The 26,377-nt window shown below is 42.7% G+C and overlaps 2 protein-coding genes across 2 annotated transcripts in view; both read left to right on the forward strand.

Moving 5' to 3' along the window:
• Positions 1–18,288, forward strand: part of lmbrd2b (LMBR1 domain containing 2b) — a 40,382-nt gene extending 22,094 nt beyond the window's left edge. Inside the window, exons 7-18 of the mRNA XM_080742979.1 lie at positions 1,109–1,183; positions 2,577–2,690; positions 4,247–4,427; positions 5,135–5,316; positions 5,437–5,570; positions 7,659–7,764; positions 8,457–8,554; positions 11,229–11,332; positions 12,047–12,093; positions 14,883–15,036; positions 16,719–16,848; positions 17,954–18,288. Coding sequence (XP_080599105.1) covers positions 1,109–1,183; positions 2,577–2,690; positions 4,247–4,427; positions 5,135–5,316; positions 5,437–5,570; positions 7,659–7,764; positions 8,457–8,554; positions 11,229–11,332; positions 12,047–12,093; positions 14,883–15,036; positions 16,719–16,848; positions 17,954–18,017 — 1,389 coding nt within the window. The 3' untranslated portion in view covers positions 18,018–18,288. The remainder of the gene's footprint in view (positions 1–1,108; positions 1,184–2,576; positions 2,691–4,246; positions 4,428–5,134; positions 5,317–5,436; positions 5,571–7,658; positions 7,765–8,456; positions 8,555–11,228; positions 11,333–12,046; positions 12,094–14,882; positions 15,037–16,718; positions 16,849–17,953) is intronic.
• Positions 18,289–24,767: 6,479 nt separating this feature from the next.
• On the forward strand, positions 24,768–26,312 carry LOC308299921 (general transcription factor IIH subunit 1-like; the record flags this gene model as incomplete). The annotated part of the gene is made up of 1 exon (XM_080743699.1): positions 24,768–26,312. One exon carries the CDS (start codon positions 24,768–24,770, stop codon positions 26,310–26,312), a length of 1,545 nt encoding a protein of 514 aa, XP_080599825.1.
• Positions 26,313–26,377: the final 65 nt, after the last annotated feature.

Genomic DNA, 26,377 nt, shown 5'->3' on the forward strand with positions numbered 1-26,377 from the left:
AGAAATGTAATTATCAACGACAAAAACACAATTAAATCGTTAATCGCCAATTATTTGAGTGACAATTAATCGTCATGTAAAATGTCATATCGTGACAGCCCTAATCGGGTATCGGTTCACGTAAAAACGAACGATACCTTGTTTCGATACTCTGGAACGCACCCCTGGCCGGTCGCATCTGTAACAGTTGGGCTACTGAGAGTTTAATGACTGCTTTAGTAGGCTACACTCGTTACTGTGGAAAATACACATTGCATATTGTTACATCCTACTTTGTCATTCTACTATCTCATACAAAAGAAGCAAAAATAGCAGATCTACAAGTTTGAGCTTGTAGATCTGCTATTTTTGCTTCTTTTGAATTGGAATCCTGAATATTTCTTTTGTTATTTTTTAATTGGAATCCTGAAATGTAACATTTTGATTTAATTTCAAACACATTTAGTTATACTGTATACTCATGTTAACTTTATAAACCTAAATACAAATACATTGGACATAAAAAAATACATTTTAATACTATAATACTATACTAGTCATTAAGCTACTAAGATAGACTGACGGAATTAAAGCAGGTCATGTTTGGAATTGTAACAGCTGAAATCAATAATATATCAGTATTCCGGTATTAACCAGCTCAGTGGCCTTGTGGTTAGAGTGTCCGCCCTGAGACTGGGAGGTCGGGGGTTCAATTCCCGGCCGGGTCATACCAAAGACTATAAAAATGGGACCCAATGCCTCCCTGCTTGGCACTCAGCATCAAGGGTTGGATTGGGGGGTTGATCACCACCAAGGGGGGTCCAGTGACCACAGATGAAAATTAGCCTACGGCTAACTCTGGCTCATTTACATTGAAGTGAAAACTGACATGTCCATTAATGAGCACGGTCCCTGTCAAATAAAACAAACTTTCAACTTTCAACCTGCGGGCCAAATTAAGTGAAGGTGGGGGCCGCATGTGGCCCCCGGGCCGCCAGTTGCCCATGTATGGTTTAGGGAGTTGGTTCCAGAGGGTGGGGGCAGCTACAGAGAAGGCCCTGTCACCCCAGGTTCGGCGCTTGGGCTTGGGGACCTCCTATAACCATGTGTGTTGTGTCTCCTCCTTCAGGAAGTGAGGAAGATCAGTGAGTCCATCAAGTACAACCATCCTCTGAGGAAATACATCGACACCATCCTGAAGAAGGTAAAACCCTTTAAAACCCTTTAAAACCATCCTGAAGAAGGTAAAACCCTTTAAAACAATGAAATACCCTTTAAAATAATGACATGAAGAAGGTAAAACCCTTTAAACACAATGAAATACCCTTTAAACACAATGAAATGAAGAAGATTTTAGATTGTAATTAGAGAAATGAAAAGATGACTGTTAAAATGTTTTCATTTTACTGTTTTCTATTGTTTTAGAGATTGATTCCAGTGGGTGGGGGCATGTGTGCAACTGCCTAAATGTGTATTTTTAGACACAATAAGTTGGCACTTTCTTTATTTCTATTTACAGTAACACTACCAGCCTCCATAAGTCACATCTGACCATGGAAGATTGTGGTGCATCTTGGGAATGGGCTTATTGTGTCTAAAAATACATATTTAACCACTTGTACACATGCCCCCAACCACTGAAATCTAAATCATTAAAATCACTAAAACAATAGAAAGCAGTAAATGAAAACATTTTAACACTCATCTTTACTTTTCTCTGATTAGATTTAACCTATTTTGTACTTTGGCGATTCTAAATAGCAGATCTACAAGCTCATAACACGTCACTTTGTGCCACGCTATGAGCTAGTAGATCTGCTATGTTTGTAAAATCTTGAGAATTTGTGCTCATCTTTAGTTTGAAGCAAACATTTTTAACTCAAATCTTTCTTGTTTCTGGGGGGTCCCTGGAACAACATGTTTTGAGATGTAATCTGGAGTTCCTTGACATCAAGGAGATTGAGCACCACTGAAATAAACCTAAGTTTTTCATAAAGCTGTTAAGATTTAGAGCAGGGGTTTTCAAAGTGGGTGACGGGGCACCCTGGGGTGCCACGACGGCAGTCCAGGGGTGCTGCGAAATCATTTTATAATATTTGGAGTTCATTATGTTCAGTCAGTTCTAACCAAAATGGCTGTTATCTCAACGTTTTCCTCGCAACATAATCACTAAAATATCATCACTGTCGGGTAGAAACCTTGTATCTCCAAGTTTCAAATGTGTACGTCTTCTGGTAAAGCAAAGCCCTGCTTCATCATACAAGACTGTCGCACAAAACTAGTGAAAACAGCAGATCTACAAGCACTCAACGCCTCGCGATGCGTGCTTGTAGATCTGCTGTTTTCACTAGTTTAGTACATTTTATAGATGATAAATACAAAACGAACGGTTTTGGACATACAAGGTTTCCACCCGACAACGACGATATGCTATAAATATAAGGTGCTGGGAGTGAGAATTATAAAGTAGGGGTGCCTGGGATTAAAACAAATATTCATGGGGTGACCTGAGACAAAAAAGTTTGGGAACCCCTGCTGTAGAAAACATCTTGTAGAATGTGCCTGATGCTATCCAGTGGTGTTCTGCTGCCCTCTAGTGTCCAGTGGACTACCAGGAGAAGATGGGACGCAACATGGACGACTATGAAGACTTTGACGACAAACACAACACCTACCCTACGGAGAAGAGCCTGGTGAAACTACACAAACAGGTAGTTAACCCATTCGGAACGGGTACACACTATTGTGTATCATTATTTCATGCTTTAACTATTGAAAAATAGCAGACATACAAGCTCACAGCGCGGCACCGAGTGCCGCGCTGCGAGCTTGTAGATCTGCTATTTTTGAAAAATTGTGAAAATTCGAATTTTTACCCGATTTTATAAGTGTCTTTTGAATCCTTCTAAGACTTTTTGAAAAAACCCTATGTTTCTATGTCAGCAATCTGGCCAGCCATCGTCAAAGAAAAGGTCCTTTTCACTTCAACTGGAGCTCAGTTAGTCTGTTCTTGAGACTACTATGTCAGTGGTTCCCAAATATCTAGTTCCAGGGACCCCTCAGAAGCAAAATTTGAGTTACAAACGACGTTCGCTTTGAAAATACATATATTCAAAGATTTGCTCACATTTTCACAACTTTTTCAAAAATAGCAGATCTACAAGCTCGCAGCGCAGCACTCGGTGCCGCGCTGTGAGCTTGTATATCTGCTATTTTTCACTGGTTAAAGCATTCAATAATTTTAGGCCCTAAATGGGATAAACTAGATCTATAGACCTACCCTACGGAGAAGAGCCTGGTTAAACTACATAAACAGGTTAGATCTATAAGACCTACCCTACGGAGAAGAGCCTGCAATCATCAGCGATCATACTTTTAATAGTTTCATAATGATTGAAGCTAATTAAATTTCCGGGATCGACGGGCATGGCAGCGCGGTACAGCGGGAAATGTTCTGCCCCACATGCACCTTGTAACTGTTGTCCTGATTATCTGACTGCACTGCCATTGTTTATGTCCTTTGTACAAGCCAGGCATTCCTGTACTTCTGTTTAGGTGGACATAAATCAACATTTAACTCTCAAATACCTGGAACGCAGCCCGAGTCGCGTTAGATTTGAACCACTTTAACCATTATTTTATGCTTTAACTATTGAAAAATAGCAGATATACAAGCTCACAGCGCGGCACCGAGTGCCGCGCTGCGAGCTTGTAGATCTGCTATTTTTGAAAAATCATGAAAATGTGTGCAAGTCTTTGAATATCTTTGACCCGACTTCTAGATCCGTCCTCTAAATCAGCTGTTCTCAAACGTTTTCATGTCAAGGACCCCCAAAATGACATTTATTCGGCCGCAGACCCCCCATCTCAAAATATGTTGTTCCAGAGACCCCCCAGAAGCAGAGATTTGAGTTACAAAAGTCTGCTTTGAAAAATATATATTGAAAAATGTGCACACATTTTCACGACTTTTCAAGAATAGCAGATCTACAAGCTTTTCACTGGTTAAAGCATTCAATAATTCTAGGCCCTAAATGGGTTGGTGTGTGTGTTGTGTAGGTGATCTATGCGGTCCAGAGACACAACAGAACCAGGGTCCAGTGTTTAATGTGTGTGTGTGTGTTGTCCAGGTGATCTATGCGGTCCAGAGACACAACAGAACCAAGGTCCAGTGTTTAATGTGTGTGTGTGTTGTCCAGGTGATCTATGCGGTCCAGAGACACAACAGCATCAAGGTCCAGTGTTTAATGTTTGTGTATGTGTCCAGGTGATCTATGCGGTCCAGAGACACAACAGGACCAGGGTCCAGTGGGCCATGCTGCTCCAACAGGCCATCCATCTGGAGGACGTGGCCAAGAACGAGACCTCCTCCTCCCACGTGTTCATCCACAGCTTCCCTGAACCTCAGAGTGGCTGGTTCAGCAGATACCTCTATACTCCTACTGTAGGTCAGTATGACATCTATACCGGTCAGTATGACCTCTATACTCCTACTGTAGGTCAGTATGACCTCTATACTCCTACTGTAGGTCAGTATGACCTCTATACCGGTCACTATGACCTCTATACTCCTACTGTAGGTCAGTATGACCTCTATACTCCTACTGTAGGTCAGTATGACCTCTATACTCCTACTGCAGGTCAGTATGACCTCTATACCGGTCAGTATGACCTCTATACTCCTGCTGTAGGTCAGTATGACCTCTATACTCCTACTGTAGGTCAGTATGACCTCTATACCGGTCAGTATGACCTCTATACTCCTACTGTAGGTCAGTATGACCTCTATACACCTCTATACTCCTACTGTAGGTCAGTATGACCTCTATACCGGTCAGTATGACCTCTATACTCCTACTGTAGGTCAGTATGACCTCTATACTCCTACTGTAGGTCAGTATGACCTCTATACCGGTCAGTATGACCTCTATACTCCTACTGTAGGTCAGTATGACCTCTATACTCCTACTGTAGGTCAGTATGACCTCTATACCGGTCAGTATGACCTCTATACTCCTACTGTAGGTCAGTACAGTCAGTGGTTGCCAAACATTTTAGCTCAAAAGAGAAATGAAATGTGCTCTTGTGTTCTATGTCCTGTGGGTTTCAGAATGGTACTGCCTTGCTAAAGGGTTCTATGTCCTGTGGGTTTCAGAATGGTACTGGGAGTGTCTCCTGAAGCAGTGGTTCCACAGGGCTCTGTCCGTGGTGCTCAGTCTGTTCTCTGTGGCCGTGGTGTGGTCAGAATGCACCTTCTTCAGCACGCAGCCTGTCCTGTCCCTGTTCGCTGTGTTCATACAACTGGCCGAGAGGGACTACAACTACCTGTATATCGAGGTCAGCACATTCACCTTAAATATTATTATATAGACTACAACTATCTGTACATCGAGGTCAGCACTTTCACTTTGTAAATTAGTATCATTAAATCCAGCCTGTTCCATTTCTCTCCACCAGATGGCGTGCTTCATCACCATCTTCTTCCTGTGTACGTGTGTGTATTCCACCGTGTTCCGCATCCGAGTGTTTAACTATTACTACCTGGCCTCGCATCACCAGACTGACGCCTACAGCCTGCAGTTCAGCGGCATGTAAGATTACACACACGCACGTACGCACGCACGCACGCACACACACACACACACACACACACACGTCACATGTAAGTTCACCATGTATGTATACTGTACTATACTATATGGCAGGGGTTCCTAAACTTTTTTGTCTCAGGTCACCCCATGAATATTGTTTTAATCCGAGGCACCCCTACATTATAATTTTCACTCCCAGCACCTTATATTTATAGCGTATGGCCGTTGTCGGGTGGAAACCTTGTATGTCCAAAACCGTTCGTGTTGTATTTATCATCTATAAAATGTACTAAACTAGTGAAAACAGCCGATCTACAAGCACACAACGCCTCACATCGCGAGGTGTTGTGTGCTTGTAGATTGGCTGTTTTCTCTAGTTTTGTGTGACAGTCTTGTATGATGAAGCAGGGCTTTGCTTTACCAAAAGACGTACACATTTGAAACTTGGAGATACGAGGTTTCTGCCCGACAGTGACGATATTTTAAATAATAGCCATTTTGGTTAGAACTGACTGAAAATAACTTTGTACTTCAAGTTTTAAATGATACTAAATATTTTTTCAAGTGTCCAAATAAATTGGACTGCTGTCACGGCACCCCAGGGTGCCCCGTCACCCACTTTGAAAACCCCTGCTATACTGTCGATACATGGAGGATATTGGTTCTTTCATGGCGATACGATACAGTTCGATTCAATGATTAAAAACTATTTAGCAAAGACATTACATCTGTGTGAAACGTGTCAATAGTGCAGGTTATTTAAAGGGGGCGTGACACGGCCAAAACAGCTAATTATGGCTATCAAATTAGCATTTTTTTTTAATGATGTCATGTACCCCCATGTTAAATTATCCAATCAAATGATGCTGCCGACACGCCCATACAGCTACAGTAGCTGTATGGGCGTGTCGGCAGCAACACAGAGCCCCCATACTGCATACTTTGAGCTCCACCCCCTTTCCAAACCGTTTCAACAAAGACCATGTGACCTACTGTACCATAATGTTAAATTTCGGCCGGTGTCACCACTCCTTTAAGGGAAAATGTATTGTTGATACAAATAGTAAACACTGTGTGCCCTACACAGTGTTTCTCAAATGGGGGTACGTATGTGTACCCCTAGGGGTACACGAGGGTACTACAGGGGGGTATGGGAGAGAAACAAAAAAATGTGAATATGTATTTTAGTGTGATGATCAATGATAAAACATTGACAGAGTTTGTATGAATTAGGGCATTAACGAAAAAGTCGACATGTCGACCGAGTCGACTTCATTACACAAGTCGACTCCCACCAGAGAAAGTCGAAAGTTGAAGTTGGAAAAAAAAAAGAAAAAAAATCCTTTGTATTTTTTCTATCATTATTTTTGCTCCATGTGTGCGTCTATGCAGCATTCAAACAGTAGGATTGCTTATTGTCAAGGACGGAATGATCCAATATTACAGTGCTACATTACATTTGGTATAACATGGTTCTATTGTGAAAATAGCAGATGCGAGGCGTTGTGAGCATGTAGATCTGCTATTTTCACAATTTCTGCCACGATATATTTGACAGTTTGGACAATGTTTAATTTGTAATTTTAGAGGTATTAAAACGTCCTTAAATTGGCCCTTTGAAATGTGCAGATACCCTCTATACACTTAAACTTTATGTTGGTTTGTTTACTGTTGAGAGAGAAAACAATGTTGCACATTAAGTTAATCATCTGGGGACCCCCCAAAATAATTGGGGGGGTCGTGTGTGATGTGATGACGTCATCAAACGATAAAGTCGACTTCAACTCAACGTTAATGCCCTTGAACCTGCTCATCTGTAAATTATTAAACCAAATGACATCAATACCTTGACCAGTGGCATTGGAACTGGACATTTGATGTCAATGTTTCTAAGCAAAGTTATCTATGGTGAAGGAAGGGGGAACCTGGCTTCAGGAATGCAGTCAAAGAAGTTTGAGACCCACTGCCCTAGCAAACACATGGACATTGAATGTCTCTGCATTCTGTGTATGTGATTACCTTTCTTACTGTAATCCACTGTGCATACAGAGTGTGATATAAACGTGTAGTTCCTCCTCCCACCTGCAGGTTGTTCTGTCGTCTGACTCCTCCTCTGTGCCTCAACTTCCTGGGTCTGATCCACATGGACTCTGCCATCTCCCACCAGGACAAGATGCAGACCGCTTACACATCTGTATGTCTACGTTTATATATATGTCTTACACCTCCGTATGTATATGCTTATATCTATATATATATATGTCTTACACCTTTGTATGTCTATATCTATCTATCTATCTATCTATCTATCTATATATATATATATATATATATATATATATATATATATGTCTTACACCTCCGCATATCTATATATATCTATATCTATATGTCTTACACCTCAATATGTCTATATCTACTGTATATATATCTATATCTATATGTCTTACACCTCTGTATGTCTGTATCTATATATATATATATATATATATATATATATATATATATATATATATATATATATTTATCTATATATGTCTTACACCTCCGTATTTATACATTTATATCTATAGTAACAGGCTCAGGCTGGTTGAGAGAGCTTTGTGGGTGCAGTGACACAAACACAGGTTTTCAAGTGGCCAGGGTTAGGGTCAGGGTTAGGGTCAGGGTTAGGGTCAGGGCGTTTATTAACACAAAACGTCAGTCAACTGAAAGTCTCTGTCCCTCTGGGAAATAAACTAGTTGTCTTTGTTTGGGGACCCTGAGCCAGGTGTGTGCTAGATCGGCATTGGTTGGTCATACAGATAATGATGTCATATTATTCATACAGATAATGATGTCATGTTTATTCATACAGATAATGATGTCATGTGTTTTATCACACAGATCATGGGTTCTCTGCGTGTCCTGTCCTTCATCGCTAATGGCTTCTACATCTACTACCCCATGCTCATCCTCATCCTCTGCATCGCCACATACTTCAGGTCAGTTCGTAGGTGGTCTCTCTGCATCGCCACATACTTCAGGTCAGTTCGTAGGTAGTCTCTCTGCATCGCCACATACTTCAGGTCAGTTCGTAGGTAGTCTCTCTGCATCGCCACATATTTCAGGTCAGTTCGTAGGTGGTCTCTCTGCATCGCCACATACTTCAGGTCAGTTCGTAGGTAGTCTCTCTGCATCGCCACATACTTCAGGTCAGTTCGTAGGTAGTCTCTCTGCATCGCCACATACTTCAGGTCAGTTCGTAGGTAGTCTCTCTGCATCGCCACATACTTCAGGTCAGTTCGTAGGTGGTCACTCTGCATCGCTACATACTTCAGGTCAGTTCGTAGGTGGTCCCTCTGCATCGCCACATACTTCAGGTCAGTTCGTAGGTGGTCTCTCTGCATCGCCACATACTTCAGGTCAGTTCGTAGGTGGTCACTCTGCATCGCCACATACTTCAGGTCAGTTCGTAGGTGGTCTCTCTGCATCGCCACATACTTCAGGTCAGTTCGTAGGTAGTCTCTCTGCATCGCAACATACTTCAGGTCAGTTCGTAGGTAGTCTCTCTGCATCGCCACATACTTCAGGTCAGTTCGTAGGTGGTCACTCTGCATCGCCACATACTTCAGGTCAGTTCGTAGGTAGTCTCTCTGCATCGCCACATACTTCAGGTCAGTTCGTAGGTGGTCACTCTGCATCGCCACATACTTCAGGTCAGTTCGTAGGTAGTCTCTCTGCATCGCCACATACTTCAGGTCAGTTCGTAGGTGGTCTCTCTGCATCGCCACATACTTCAGGTCAGTTCGTAGGTGGTCTCGCGTGGCCAGATTGTTGCCTCCGTGATTTGGCCAAATGCTCCCGGCATACAGTCTGGCAAACGGAAATAGAAACGATGAGTGCGAGATAAAGCGGATGTGATGCAACCGCTCCCTTGGTGCTGTAGCAATAACATGTCCTACTGGAAGCGTTATGTCTCCTTTCAATATTTCTGGGGGCGTTATTTGGTCTTTCTCTGGTGTTATTGGTGTTACCTCCATGATGTTTTCAAATGTTTTCTTAAACTGTACGCCCATAACAAGAATAGGACGCTAGAATGACTCTGTCTGTGCTAGTGTGTTTCTGTTATGTTTCCAATGGGACTACAGTTCAGTGCAGCAGTGACTACCGGTACTTCCGATACTCGCCGTTCGGGAGCTGCCGTTCCAGATTCTATATAGCATTCGGAGATTGTGGAATAGTTGTCTGGCTACGCAAGACTAAATAGTAGGTGACGTGGAGCTCCCAGTACTTGCTGCACCACTTGCTGAACCTAAGCTGTGCTACGTGGCTTATTTCTAACCTACCATGTTTTCAGATATAATATTATAGTCACAGATTAAGTTTACAATCAGTAATGCAGTGTCTGGACGTCAAAGGAGATTCAAAATGTAGTAGTGCTGTAATTAGAATCAGCTGTGTTTGAAGGAAAAGGCAGATCAATTTATATCATGAAAGATTATCTACAGTATGTCATCGCGCAGCACGATTTCCTTTACAGGAAGTAATTACGATTGGCTTTTTATGATATTTAGTTTGGCATCTATTGTTAGGTATGCCCATTTATTACACAGCTTGGTTGAATGCTTGCGCATTCAACCAAGAAAGGCATAGAACAGAGAAAATGAGCTCCAAAGATCCTGGATTGCATTGGAGTGAACGGCAAATATCGGCGGCGCGACGCTCTCGCGGGCCGATGTAAACAAATCGCGGCCGACTCGAAAATTTAGCCCGGTGCTTCGGTAAGGCCTCTGGGTGTTTCAATAATTTTATATAAAAAGCCGAACTAGTTCGGGATCGGCGCAAAAAGAGTTAACAGACCGCTGTCTAATCAAAGACTCAGAACACCTGCTGTATTCAGGCTGCACTGTGTGAATTTAGTGCTGTATCCAACATGTCAGCCATGTAAACAAACACACAGCGACATTTACAACTAAACGTTGCTCAACACTTCCTTGTTTTCCAAGGCGACCGTGTTGCGCTGGGGGGGGGGGGGGCAACACTTGTGGACTACTTTCACTACTGTAAACAAGGAAAAACCTTGTTTTGTTTTAGGTTTTTGGTCAAATTATTAATGTATTCATTAAGTAGCCGTGTAATAAGCAGGATAACGTCTGCCTCAGTGATAAGATCCTGACGATGATATGGAACTCCATAATGACCTTATCCCTTACAATAATGACCACCAATGTAATTTCACATATATTGTAGTTCCACAGCTGTCTGAACCGCCTGGGTTTAGTATTAAATAGTATTAATTGGTATTAAACAGTATTAAATAGTATTAAACAGTAATAATGAATCCACAGCTTGGGGACTCGCTGTCTGAACCTGCTGGGTGTAGTATTAATTAGTGTTAATTGGTATTAAATAGTATTAAATAGTATTAAATAGTATTAATTAGTATTAATGAATCCACAGCTTGGGGACTCGCTGTCTCAACCTGCTGGGTTTAGTATTAAATAGTATTAGTTAGTATTAATTGGTATTAATTAGTATTAATTGGTATTAATTACAGCTTGGGGACTCGCTGTCTCAACCTGCTGGGTTTAGTATTAATTAGTATTAAATAGTATTAATTGGTATTAAATAGTATTAATTGGTATTAATTGGTATTAATTGGTATATTAATTACAGCTTGGGGACTCGCTGTCTCAACCTGCTGGGTTTCCAGCAGTTCATGGGAGACAACGAGATGACCTCTGACCTTATCGACGAGGGCAAGGAGCTCATCAGGAGAGGTCAGTCTGATCATAATATTTAATAATCATAATCATTTATTATTATGATAATAATGTCTGATCATAACTCTGTTATTATGATAATAATGTCTGATCATAACTCTGTTATTATGATAATAATGTCTGATCATAACTCTGTTATTATGATAATAATGTGTCATCACCAGTAAGACTCCCTAATCGGGAGAAAAGCGACCGTCAGGTCACATGTATGATCGGCTACTTTTGACTATTTTCCGCACTAAGCCAGTGTTCTTTGTTTCAGTGGCGTCAGTTCAGAAAAAAGCTAAGGTATGGCAACATGACTGGTGTCTTGCGCGCAAAGCACCAGTCATGTTGCCATACCTTAAGAAGTACATTCTATTTCCCCCCTGTTTCTATGGTTTCTTGGTCTGGATATTGGCAGCCTGGAATGGTTGTTCAAGTGCAGCTAAACTTGACATGTTAGTAGGAACGTGCCACAATACCTTGTTAAAGTGACCATTTTGTTAAATTGTTGTAGTTATTTTACTGTAATTTAACAACATAATACAGATTGACAAAGTGAGATTCATGTATTTATATTTAAAGGTAACTTTTATTTTCCCCCCTGGACCCAGGGTATGGCAGCTGCATACCCCTGCCATACCCAATTGACACCCCTGCTTTGTTTACCTCAGGGATGATGATGATGATAATAATAATAATAATAAAAGTGTCCTTTCTTGACCTCAGAGAAAAGGAAACGACAGAGGATTGAAGATGGAGAGAACAGGAGGAGAGTGAGTATCTTTTATTAACACTTTTTTCGCCATTTACGGCAAAACGCCTTTTCAAATTTTACTGCACTCGGCCACCATATCCACGTTAGTCGGTCTTTGCATTGTAGTCCGGCTGCCAGCTTAGCATTTATGCTAAGTTGGTATCAAAGGTATGATATTTGGTATATACTTTTTTTTATTGGCCTAAAATGTTGTCTATATATATATACGTTCATGAATCCACCTGCTGACGGCCTGTCAGCATTGCGCAATTTTTGAAGCGGTGGAAACTGCTTCCAATGAATGGCTTTGTGTGTATCACGCCCATATATGGTCATTTCAGTCCAGAATGAACAGGCTATTTCAAAAACAGAATGTCCGTTTAATTACCATATATGGTGATCTCAGTCCAGAATGAACAGGGTTTTTCAAAAACAGAATGTCCGTTACCTTATGTCCATATATGGTCACTCCAGGCCAGAATGAACAGGTTTTTCCTGTCCCGTACGTGTAAAATATCAGTCCAGAATGAATAGGCTTTTTCAAAAAGCAAAATGTGTGTCCCATGTCCATATCCATATATGGTCATTTCAGTTCAGAATGAATAGGCTTTATATGTCCTGTACATCTAGAATATGTGTGCGGTGTCCCTCCCGGTCAGATGAATGGATACTTTGAGGATTGGTCAAGCTTCACATGATAATTTGGCCTACAGGGTTTATCTGTCTTATTTAAACACTTTATATTTATTTATGTATTTATTTAATTACAAATTCTTATTTTAATGTATGTGTTTTAATCTATTTTATTTTTTAAACCTATTATACCAACTGTCATACCAGCTCTCCAAATACATTCAGAATAGAAGTTTTATCTGTCCACCGCTTCAATTCGAACCGAGGTTTGATTTTTATATAGGGGGTAAAAGTCTGGGCCCATCACTTACTATACACTATACTATAAAGGAAAAAAATACCCCCAAAAAATCTGCTTTAAGTAGCATGTGAGGGGTCAAACTAGGGGTTTATAATGATTCTGAATCCATTGCAAGCATTTGTTTTGCATGAAAAACCTTCCTTGGGCTTAAAAAGCCCCTCACGAAATTGTGAAAAGTGATGATTCATCAGTAAACCATATTTTTGTTTGTCTGTTTTTAGGCCAAGGAATGTTTTTCATGCCAAACCGATGCTTGCAATGGATTCAGAATAATTATAAACCCCTTGTTCGACCCCTCAGGCCCTCACATGCTACTTAAAGCAGATTTTTGTGGGTATTTCTTTCCTTTTATAGTATAGTGTATAGTAAATGAATGGGCCCCACACTTTTACCCAAATAAAAGAAATTGCTCAATGCTGATAGGCGGTCAGCAGGTGGATTCATGACTGTATGTATATAGACAATATTTTAGGCCAATACAAAAAACTATATACCACATTCCATACCCCTCCTCAGCCATGACAAAACTGTCAAAAGTGATGACTCATCACAAAATCATATTTTTGTGCGGCTGTTTTTAGGCCAAGGAATGTTTTTCATGCCAAACCAATACTTGCAATGGATTCAGAATAATTATAAACCCCTAGTTTGACCCCTCACATGCTACTTCAAGCAGATTTTTTGGGGGTATTTTTTTCCTTATAGTATAGTGTATAGTAAGTGAATGGCCCAAACTTTTACCCCCTAGCCTATAAAAGAAATTGCTCAATGCTGACAGGCCGTCAGCAGGTGGATTCATCAACGTATATATATAGACAACATTTTAGGCCAATAAAAAAAACTATATACCAAATATCATACCTTTGATACCAACTTAGCATAAATGCTAAACTGGCAGCCGGACTATTGTTTAATATCAGACGGCTCTGCAGTAAACCAGGGACTACGTTTCCCATGATCCTTAGGGAGATGCAGTCATCCGGGTATCCATTCTTCCATTCAGACCAATGGCAGAGAATTCAGAAACGTGTGATAAACAAGTAGATCAGATATTGATCAGCTTCCTCGTAACGTATGACAACACAGACATGTGACAAAAACAGCACAAGTATAGTCAATACAATATAAATGTAGTACAGTACAAGTACAGTTAAACACCCTGCCTAAAATGAACATCCCAAATAAGACCTTTTATGGTCTTTTTTACATTGGAAGTCCTCAGTATTTAATTCATGGACATGATAAATAGCAAGCAAAGAAAACATTCAATAATATCACAGTTATAAAAACACTACATGTACAGGATAGGGGAAACAAAGGGGTGGGGCTAAGGTAAGGTCTCTGGCCTCCTGAAAGGTGAGTTTTCAGGGCGGTTTTGAAGGATGCCGGCGAGCTACATGTTTTAAGGGAGGTAGTCAAGGAACCCCGAGACATCTCCTCTGTTTTTACTATCAGACAGTCTCCCCATCACCCTGTTCACTGATTGGTCAATCTGGACCAATCAGGGTGCCCCCTGGTTTCAGAGGCGCGAGCAACACGAGCGTCGGACGAGGGAGAGAAGGAGAGAACAATAGAAACAACGTCACCGTGACTAGGATGGCCTCCACTCGTTGATCACCTTAACACTCAAAGATGTTAACCACTTTGACCACTATTTTATGCCTTAACCAGTGAAAAATAGCAGATCTACAAGCTCGCAGCGCTGCACACGGTGCCGCGCTGCGAGCTTGTAGATCTGCTATTTTTGAATAGTTAAAAAATTCAATGATTCTAGGTCTAAATGGGTTAACGTTGAGGTGACGTCACTTCACCCTGGACTCTGATAAAGCATTAATACTACTTCCTGTGCATTAATACTACTTCCTGTGTTCCAGGAATGGAAGGAGCGCTACGGGAACACCAGGGAGGAGGGAGGGAACGGTAACCACGGCAACCACGCCGCTAACCACGGCAACGCCTCCAGGAACAGGAACTCTCACTCTGACATGAAGGACAACAACACCGCTAACACCGCTACCGCTAACAGACGTAAGAAAACTACAATACACTGTTAAACTACAACACACTGTTCCTGCTAACGCTAACATACGTGAGTTAAACTGCAACAACACTGCTAACACCGCTACAGCTAACAGACGTGAGTTAAACTACAACAACACTGCTAACACCGCTACAGCTAACAGACGTGAGTTAAACTACAACAACACTGCTAACACCGCTACAGCTAACAGACGTGAGTTAAACTACAACAACACTGCTAACACCGCTACAGCTAATAGACGTGAGTTAAACTACAACAACACTGCTAACACCGCTACAGCTAACAGACGTGAGTTAAACTGCAACAACACTGCTAACACCGCTACAGCTAACAGACGTAAGTTAAACTACAACAACACTGCTAACACCGCTACAGCTAACAGACGTAAGTTAAACTACAACAACACCGTTCCTGCTAACGCTAACAGACGTGAGTTAAAGTTAAACTACAACTCACTGTTCCTCCTAATACCACTAGACGTGAGTTAAACTACTGGGCGGTGTAGCGGTGCGGCAGTAAAACCTGACATATTCTATCATTTATTACTATAAAAGCAGTTGTACTTGGTGAGGCTCTGGGGGGAGGGTTTGACTGACAGTCCCATTTCAAATAGTCCTACTGAACCTATAGTTCCTCTATGCCTGTGTAGATAAGCAGCTACATCTTTTGTCAATTTTCTGGAGAAAAGAAAACATTTTGCTTCGTGATACAAGCACCAAATCTGGAATGAACAATGCCAAGGACCTACTTTTTCCAAAAAGCTTGTTTGCCACTCAAGAAAATGCAATATGGCCACAATTTTTCAAAAGAAAGTTGGGGTCTCATTGACTTTACTATACAGAAAAAAAATATACAAAAAATAGATGTGCTTTAAGTAGCATGTAAGGGGTCAAAGTAGGGTTTTTTACATGATTCTGAATCCATTGCAAGCATTTGTTTTGCACGAAAAACATTCCTTGGGCTAAAAACAGCCCCCACAAAACTGTGAAAAGTGATGACTCATCACTAAACCATAGTTTTGTTCATGCATTAAGTGAACGATTGTGTCACTAAGCTGTTGGACTGATGGTCCTGACAACGACAGGCAGAAGAGAATAAAGACCATGTTGTGATCCAAACCCTGGCCATAGTCACTACATTTTATCTTTCTTATTCTCTAATAGAGGCCAAATATTCTTTAATAAATGTATATTTGTTCTTCTCTAAAAGAGACCAAATATTATTGAATAAATGTATCTTTGTTCTTCTATAAAAGAGACCAAATATTCTTTAATAAATGTATCTTTGTTCTTCTCTAAAAGAGGCCAAATATTATTTAATAAATGTATCTTTGTTCTTCTCTAAAAGAGGCCAAATATTATTTAATAAATGTATCTTTGTTCTTCTCTAAAAGAGGCCAAATATTATTTAATAAATGTATCTTTGTTCTTCTCTAAAAGAGGCCAAATATTATTTAATAAATGTATCTTTGTTCTTCTCTAAAAGAGGCCAAATATTATTTAATAAATGTATCTTTGTTCTTCTCTAAAAGAGACCAAATATTATTTAATAAATGTATCTTTGTTCTTCTCTAAAAGAGACCAAATATTATTTAATAAATGTATCTTTGTTCTTCTCTAAAAGAGGCCAAATATTATTTAATAAATGTATCTTTGTTTTTCTCTAAAAGAGGCCAAATATTCTCGGAGTGGAAGTCGAGCAGAGAAAGACTGCATTGAACTTCTTCAGGACGCAGAACCACTGGACTTCAACGCAGACAGTCTGACAGAGGACGCCCTGGATGGAGACACTTCTAACAGGTAACTATATGTCTCATAACACCCCCTGGATTCTTACAGGCTCAACTCTCTGGTGCTTCATTGGTATCTCCGCCACCGTTGCCCCGATCCATGCCAAACTTTGCACACACACTCCTTGGATGGCAAATCACCACCTCCGCCCCTGATTTCTCACATGGCCCTCTTCTAGAGCCACCATGAGGCCTATTCTTGCAAGACACAGTTTTGCACACTGCTCCTACAGATTTTGCCCTAAAATCACATAAAGCGGTACACAGTATGTCTAAAGTCATGTCATTAACATGGATCTGTCCCATTGCCCACATTCCCTCCTGATTGGCTACCATTTAGGGAGTCTTACTGGTTTAAAAAAAAAAGAAGAAGAAAAAAACATTATTGCGATAAGACTGTCCCCCCGTTTGTCCTTCATGTCACGTCACGTCACACTTTTGGCCCTGCTCATATCTCTGCCATCGTTGCACCGATCCATGCCAAACTTTGCACACACACTCCTTGGCTACCAAACCACAACCACCTCCGCCCCTGATTTCTCACATGGCCCTCTTCTAGCGCCACCATGAGGTTGCGTTTTGCAGACAACATTAATGGACACTGCTCCTACAGTCACGCACAGCGGACTTACAGGCCAATTTGACTGACGGTTGCTTGTCTCCCGATTAGGGAGTCTTACTGGTTGGTGTGTACTTAAAATAGTGTAATTAACAACAGACATAATAACAGTGTAATATTGTGTGTGTGTGTGTGTGTGTGTGTGTGTGTGTGTGTGTGTGTGTGTGTGTGTGTGTGTGTGTGTGTGTGTGTGTGTGTGTGTGTGTGTGTGTACTAGCATGGGGCTGTTAAGTCTGACATCATTTTGTAGGCAGAGGAGAACCTTTGCGCCCCAAAAAAGCGAATCTTTTTACTATTTTTACTATTTACTAATTTTTCTTCTCTTTGTTGTTGAAAGGAAAGTGGTAGAATTATACTTTGGTCGTTCTTTTTGTCTCGGATCTGTTGAAATAGCGAGGGACAGATTATTGATAATAAATCTGCTTGGAGGTCTGACTACAAAATGATGTCACGGCTTAAAGGCCCTATACTGACTCAGTGTGTTTCTCCTCCACAGACATGCAGGAGGACGATATCTCTCCATGTCTTCTTCTAGAAGCCGGATCTTTGATGACGTCTGATGGACGCAGCAGGAGAGATGTTCATCTTTACTGTATGGACATGTATGTTATATACATGTACATCTATACCAGGGGTTTTCAAAGTGGGTTAGTGGGTTGAAGTACAAAGTTATTTTCAGTCAGTTCTAACCAAAATGGCTGTTATCTCAATGTTTTCCTCGCAACATAATCACTAAAATATCGTCACTGTCGGGCAGAAACCTCGTATCTCCAAGTTTCAAATGTGTTTGTCTTTTGGTAAAGCCAAGCCCTGCTTCATCATACAAGACTGTCGCACAAAACTAGTGAAAACAGCCGATCTACAAGCACACAACGCCTCGCGTCGCGAGGCGTTGTGTTCTTGTAGATCTGCTGTTTTCACTAGTTTAGTACATTTTATAGATAAAGATAAATACACAACGAATGGTTTTGGACATACAAGGTTTCCACCCGACAACGTCGATATGCTATAAATATAAGGTGCTGGGAGTGAAAATTATAATGTAGGGGTGCCTCGGATTAAAACAATATTCATGGGATGACCTGAGACAAAACAGTTTGGGAACCCCTGCTATATACTGAATGAACATGTATGTTATATTCATGTACTGTATTCACATCTACTGTATGAGCATGTACAGTATTTTGTACCTGGGTCCTTGGGCCAATTACATGTAATTTTGGGGGTCCTTGACATCAAAAAGTTTGAGAACCACTGATTTAGAAGAAGACAAGTATAGAATCGGGTCAATAAATTCAAAGAATTGCAAAGGGATTTTTCCTAAATAGCAGATCTACGAACTCACTGTGAGCTTGTAGATCTGATATTGTGTAATATTTAAAGCATAAAATAATGGTTAACGTAATCATGCGTTCCGGGTTTTAATGGGTAAAAGAACAGACATTTATTTGGTGTGTTTGAGCGGCGTTTGATGCTAAATGGCGTCAGTTTGGAAACGAACATAGGGTAGCTTGTAGATCTGCTACCTGTGATGCTTGTAGATCTGCTACCTGTGATGCTTGTGTGACACATGGTGGTTGATTTAGGAAGGACAGGGTTCCCACGGTCATGACATTCCTGGAAATATTTTGAAATTAGAAAAAATATTTTTCCAGTACTGGAAAAGTTTTGGAATTGATCAAGGGTCCTGGAAGGTCCTGGAAAAAAATAGCTATTTATTGTCTTTTGGTTTATTGTATGTGGTTATTATTTAGTTAATGCGTTGTGAGCATGTAGATCTGCTATTTTCACGATAAAACCGTGTTATACAAAATTCCTCAACTCTTAGTGCTCGTCAGGGTGCCGGGGTCTCCAGTTAAAACATGATTATTTCGGGGGTCACAGCCTGAAAAGGTTGAGAACCACTGCCATACACTACATGTCTTTGGGCATTGCGCATAGGAGTAAGCGACTCGTATTTGAGCTGAATTATTGTTATATAGTCCTGGAAATCAGGTTAAATATTTTGGAAAGGTTTTGGAAAAGTTTTGGAAATTAATTGGTAAGGATGTGTGGGAACCCTGGAAGTAAGACAACAACTAAAGTTAGAGGAGGTTTCTGCTCGATAGCGATGATATGATGTATATATACAGTAATATACAGTATAAATAGATGTATATATAAGTGTAATCCATATCCTCCATGAATGAAGCAGATCTACAAGCTCAACACCGCGGGGCTGTGAGCTTGTAGCTCCGTTGTTTTCACCCTCCTAGCGTTAAACGATGCAGTATGAGCACTCCCTCTCCCAGGGCTCCACCAATCACTGAGCATCTTGTTCTGTCCCTTCACCCCTGGCCCGACCAATCACAGAGCATCTTGCTCTGTCCCTTCACCCCTGGCTCGTCCAATCACAGAGCATCTTGCTCTGTCCCTTCACCCCTGGCCCGACCAATCACAGAGCATCTTGCTCTGTCCCTTCACCCCTGGTTCGTCCAATCACAGAGCATCTTGTTGACACAATTAAGGTCTTTAGGAACCGGGAGAGCTTTGGAACGAGGTAATTTTTTTATTTTTTTTACACCGGGAATAAAAACATCAACTTGTATGAATGAGTCGTCGACTTTATGAATAGTTTAGATGTTTGAAATACTCTCTGTGGCGTTGGTCTCGTCTCCCCGGTGAGAGAAGGGCTTTAGTTGTACGTCTCCACGGTGAGAGAAGGCCTTTGGTTGTACGTCTCCCTGGTGAGAGAAGGCCTTTAGTTGTACGTCTCCACAGTGAGAGAAGGCCTTTGGTTGTACGTCTCCCTGGTGAGAGAAGACCTTTAGTTGTACGTCTCCCCGGTGAGAGAAGGCCTTTGGTTGTACGGTCAACAGGCTGAATAAGGGGTTTCTCTACTGCATGGCTACTGCTATGTGTACAGTATGTACAGTATGCACAATGCACACACTTTTTATATCTAAATGAAGCGTCCATATGGGGTTAATAAAGTGTGTAAATATTATTAGCTGTTTGGAACACAACAACAAAAACACCTGGAATGTTGAATTCAGACAGCATTGGAGGTTTCTCTCTATTAGGTGGGACGGTTGGTGAGGGAGGAGCTTGGAGATCTCAAATCCATGATGACACTGGGTTGTTAAATCTATGACGACAGGGTTGTCTAGAACTGGGGTGTTGGGAAATCTACAGATCTACAAGCCCACAGTGTTGTGAGGAGGGCCGGGGCGGTATGGACTTTTAGCAGTTGCGGTATTAAAGTCACTGTTTACCGACGGTGGCGGTACGGCGGTGTCTCCCCCAAAAACGTTGTTTTGGATGAAAACAATAATACCGTAATTTGCACCTGTGCAAAGTGAGCGGTGCAAACACTGCACACGTGCACATCTCCTTGTATGGGCGTTCAGTCCGTGACGTCGGTTACAGATCATCTGCACATTTCTAAAGAGACAATTTAAGGACTTTTTAATACCTCTAAAATGACAGATTAAACATTGGCCAAATTGTCAAATATTAGAGGCAGAAATTGTGAAAATAGCAGATCTACATGCTCACATTGTAGATCTGCTATTTTCACAATAGAACCGTGTGTTATACAAAATGTAACGCCTCAACTCTTAGTGCTCGTCAGGGTGGGGGGGTCCCAAGTTAAACTATGATTATTTGGGGGTCCCCAGTTAAAATATGATTATTTTGGTGGTCCCCAGTTAAACCCCAGTTAAAATATGATTACTTTTGCGGTCGCAGCCTGAAAAGGTTGAGAACCACTGCATTATACAACCGCGGTGTTGCGGTTATTGCACCCAGGCCTACGCGGTTGTGAGCTTGTAGATCTGCTGTTTCCAGGCACCCTGCTGAGTGTGTTTGTTAAAATGATGATGTGTTTCTATATAAATATGATCTATTTATTTAAGTGTATGTCAGCACAGTGAAGCATTATAATAATATATTAACTTTAAAAAGAAAAGAAAATATGAATGATACGGGATGTTGGTGATGATCAGTGTTTTGTGTTATTAATCCTACCATGATTTATTTTTATTCTTATTATTATTTTTATGATCATTTGATTGTCTGTCGTTTCTTTGTGACTCTGAGATCTCTGTAGAAAATATTAATATATATCTTAGAAGAGTCACCCGCACACACACACACACACACACACACACACACACACACACACACACACACACACACATCCGTGTGTTTTCCTCCCCACTGTATGTACAGAAATGTCCAGGAATAATAACGTATCATTTATGAACGTCATATTTGTTTTTTGAATTGAAAACCATTTTTTCTTTTTCCTTTGCTCTCCCACATTCACTGATGTCAGATGGAGTAACTGTAGAAACTGTTACAAATATGGATGGGCGATATAATCGGTTCCATATCCATATCGGACCACATAAACATGTGTCAAAATAATTCGGATATCTTTTCACCGATATTTTGTCACCAATTGCGGACGTTAATGAAAAAAATAAAATAAAATAAAAACAGCTATGTGTTCAATATAAATATAAAAATATAATATATCGGTATCGGATGATTGGACGATACATCGGCCAACATGTCAACATGGTGCGTCTCAAGTTACACATGCTTTTCTCTGTTCAGAAGCTATTCCTGATTGGCTGTTCAGAAGCTAAATGGCTGTTGGCTCTTCCTGATTGGCTGCTACTGTCGCTTTGCTTTTGAACCTTCTGTCCTTTTTTGGACACGGTCAGTTTTGATTGGTTATTAACACGGTCAGTTTTGATTGGTTATTAACACGATCAGTTTTGATTGGTTAATAACACGATCAGTTTTGATTGGTTATTAACACGATCAGTTTTGATTGGTTATTAACACGATCAGTTTTGATTGGTTAATAACTTGGTCACAGCACAGCACTGGTCAGCATGGCAGATATGAAGTTTTTAAATTATGATTTGGTGCCAGTTTTCTTTTTTTAATTTATCTTTTTTATTTTCCATAATATCTTAATTTAATTATAAAATGACAGATGTTTGGCTGGTGTTGTAAATACTTGGTTCTACAAGATGAATAAAATAAGAGAAGTGACCTTTCACCTTTTCAAAGGCTCTTTTTTCATTTAATGAATGATAATTATTGTGATTGTATAAACACTTTAAAAGTGTTTCACAACACAAGGTAAAATATCCACGTGATAAAAACACTGCAACACAAGATGAAGTGCATCTCCACTGTGTGTGAGGGCCTGAGGGGAGAGTGTTTTTTGCAGGTCTTTCAGCCCGAGTTTATCAAAAAGGCAACTGGGTTAAGCACTGTTGGACGGACCAGTTTAACATTCACTAGGTGGTTAGCATTCACTAGCGTCGGCAGGTTAGCATTTCACCAGGTTAGCATTTACCAGAATTAATGTTACTGAGGTTAGTTAGGTTAGGGTTCGGGTTAGGTTAGGGTTCAGGTTAAGGTTAAGGTTAAGGTTAGGTTTAGGGTTAGGGTTCGGGTTAAGGTCAGGTTTAGGTGTATCTCCGTCACCCCACGCAGCCAATCACAAGCTCCCGCTGCCTTAACCCAGTTGCTTTTTTGATAGACTCAGACTGAACGACCTGCAAAAAACACTGTCCCTGTGTGTGTGTGTGTGTGTGTGTGTGTGTGTGTGTGTGAGTGTCTGTCTGTGTGTGAGTGAGTGTGTGTGAGTGTGAGTGAGTGTGTGTGAGTGAGTTGCGACTGCACTGCGGCCTCTCCCCCAGTTATGTTGGCACCGCAGCGACGCTGCCACCCTAATGCAGGACTAACGTTATGTTCTTCTGATATCCAGTTGTCCAGAACCGCCAATCCAACCAATATGCCCATATATGGGCATTCCAGTAACTAAACTGTAAAACTGTAAACTTTTAGCATTGTGTGGCAAGATGTAGGCCAGATAGACCATATGTAGACCAGATGTAGACCAGATAGACCAGATGTAGACCAGATAGACCAGATGTAGACCAGATGTAGACCAGATAGACCAGATGTAGACCAGATAGACCAGATGTAGACCAGATGTAGACCAGATAGACCAGATAGACCAGATGTAGACCAGATGTAGACCAGATAGACCAGATGTAGACCAGATGTAGACCAGATGTAGACCAGATGTAGACCAGATAGACCAGATGTAGACCAGATGTAGACCAGATAGACCAGATGTAGACCAGATGTAGACCAGATAGACCAGATGTAGACCAGATAGACCAGATGTAGGCCAGATGTAGACCAGATGTAGACCAGATAGACCAGATGTAGACCAGATGTAGACCAGATGTAGACCAGATAGACCAGATAGACCAGATGTAGACCAGATAGACCAGATGTAGACCAGATGTAGACCAGATGTAGACCAGATAGACCAGATGTAGGCCAGATGTAGACCAGATAGACCAGATGTAGACCAGATGTAGACCAGATGTAGACCAGATATAGACCAGATAGACCAGATGTAGACCAGATGTAGACCAGATAGACCAGATGTAGACCAGATGTAGACCAGATGTAGACCAGATGTAGGCCAGATAGACCAGATGTAGACCAGATGTAGGCCAGATAGACCAGATGTAGACCAGATAGACCAGATGTAGGCCACGCCTATGTTGGAGCTAAGCTCCTTCCAGGAGTTAGTGTGATGTCATCGTTACACAACAGTGAGTGACATCAGAGCAGGCTTCAGGTCACCTTATATATAGATCTACATTCAGTGACATCATAGCAGGCTTCAGGTCACCTTATATATAGATCTACATTCAGTGACATCATAGCAGGCCTCAGGTCACCTTATATATAGATCTACATTCAGTGACATCATAGCAGGCCTCAGGTCACCTTATATATAGATCTACATTCAGTGACATCATAGCAGGCTTCAGGTCACCTTATATATAGATCTACATTCAGTGACATCATAGCAGGCTTCAGGTCACCTTATATATAGATCTACATTCAGTGACATCATAGCAGGCTTCAGGTCACCTTATATATAGATCTACATTCAGTGACATCATAGCAGGCTTCAGGTCACCTTATATATAGATCTACATTCAGTGACATCATAGCAGGCTTCAGGTCACCTTATATATAGATCTACATTCAGAGCGTTAAAGACAGTCAAACTCTGGCTGGCTTGCCAGGCTAGCGGAAATCTAATATTTACCTCAACACGTCTCTGTAGACAAACATTTATCTAAGCGTCTGTTGGTCAAGTAATCAGGTTTAATCTAGCAGTGAGAACCAGTGAAGTGTACTGCTATGAAACTCTACATTTCCCCATGCAAACTTCTAATAAAGTCTTCACTGAATCAATCAAAGCTGAAGTGAAGATGGAGTGTCTGTTCGAGGAGGAGGATGAGGAGGTGCGTCTGGCCGTGAAGAGGGTTTGTCTGAGGAAGCGTGAAGGAACTCTGTACCTTCTGGCGGAGCGTGTGTCCTGGCGGCGGGACGGCGAGGCGTCGCTCAGCCACCGCTACGCCGACGTGCGCTGCCAGAAGATCAGTGCGGACGGGAACACCAAGGTGCAGCTGGAGCTGGTCCTCCACTCCGGCCAGAGCAGCACCTTCCACTTCACCGACGAGAGCCGAGCCCTGAGGGACCGCGACGCCGCCAAGAAGCTCCTGTACCAACTTCTGCCCCGGTTCAACCGGAGCGCCGCGGCGAAGGCCCCTCCTCCGGCGCCTCTCCGACCGGACGCCGGCGGCCCGGCCGTGACCGGCGGAGCGGGCGGTGCGGAGAAACGCACCGGCACCGACAACGCGGAGCGCCCGCGACCCGCCGACCGACGGGAAGCGGTGGGAATACCTGCCGCGTTTCTGGGAGACCTTCAGTCTCGGAGAGACGGCGAACGCAGCGGTTCGGGCAACGTCCACAGCGCCGACGTCAACGACTCCGTCTTCGGAACGCCGGACGTCCTCTCCGAACGTGCCAAGCACGACGACAAGGTGTCGTTCGCGTCGCTGGTGGCGCGAGGAACGAAAAACCCTTTGCTGGACCTCGGCTCGCTGTGGGACGGGACGTTGGGCGAGGGCTACGGCCTGCCCCGCCCCCCCTCCGCTCCGAGCAAGACGGCGGGGGGAGGGGGGAGCGCCAGCCCCGCCTCCATCGTCAGGCGAGTCAACCATCACAGCGTCTCGCTGCTGGTCTCCGCACGCACGCCGCCCGCTGCCGCGAGTTCCCCAGCCGGCGAGTGGAGCGACGCGGACCGCGGCAACCCCGCGGACGACCCGCGTTCCTCCCAGCCTTCCTCCTCCGCCAAGAAGGCGCGATTGGAAGCCGTGGGATACGAGGACCTGCGGGAGGAAAGCCCACCGAAGACGGTTCCTTTGAACCTCAAGCGGTCGGCGCATCTCCTCCCGTCCGGACGCAGCAGCGGTCAGGAGGACATCAGCGGCTCCGTCAGCCGTGTCCGGCAGGAGATGAGTCGCTACAAACCCAGGCTCAAGCGGGTGTCGGCGGGCGGCGGCGTGTCGCTGCAGCGGGCTGACGGGCCGCCGCCGGTTCCCGCCGACGTTCAGGAGGAGCTGCGGGAGCTCTACGCGGCCGCCGCCCCATTGCTGAGGCGCTTCTGGTCGTGCTTCCCGGGGGGGCTCAGCGCGCCGCCCCTCAATCAGGAGGAGAGGGCGGCCCAGAGCAGCGCTGACCTGCGGGCGTTTGGCGACGCCAAGCTGCGTCCTTTCCAAGAGAGGAGCGGACGACGACGCGACGACGGGCGTCTGACGAGCGGCGGGAACCTGACCCGACACCTGGAGGACATGATGCAGGCCGCCGACGGGAAGTTCCTCAGCTGGCAGAGCCGCCTCGTTCAGAGGAAACGGAAGGCGGCGAGCTGCGATGGAGACGAGGTCCACGCACACACAGATATAAAGAGCTAGATGCCTCGTTCGCCTCTGCACTTCATTGCAGCGATGTGCAAAAGTTCTAGTCGGGACCTCCTGGG

Source organism: Nannobrachium achirus, assembly GCF_963921795.1.
Source record: "Nannobrachium achirus genome assembly, chromosome: 15".
NCBI lineage: Eukaryota > Metazoa > Chordata > Actinopteri > Myctophiformes > Myctophidae > Nannobrachium > Nannobrachium achirus.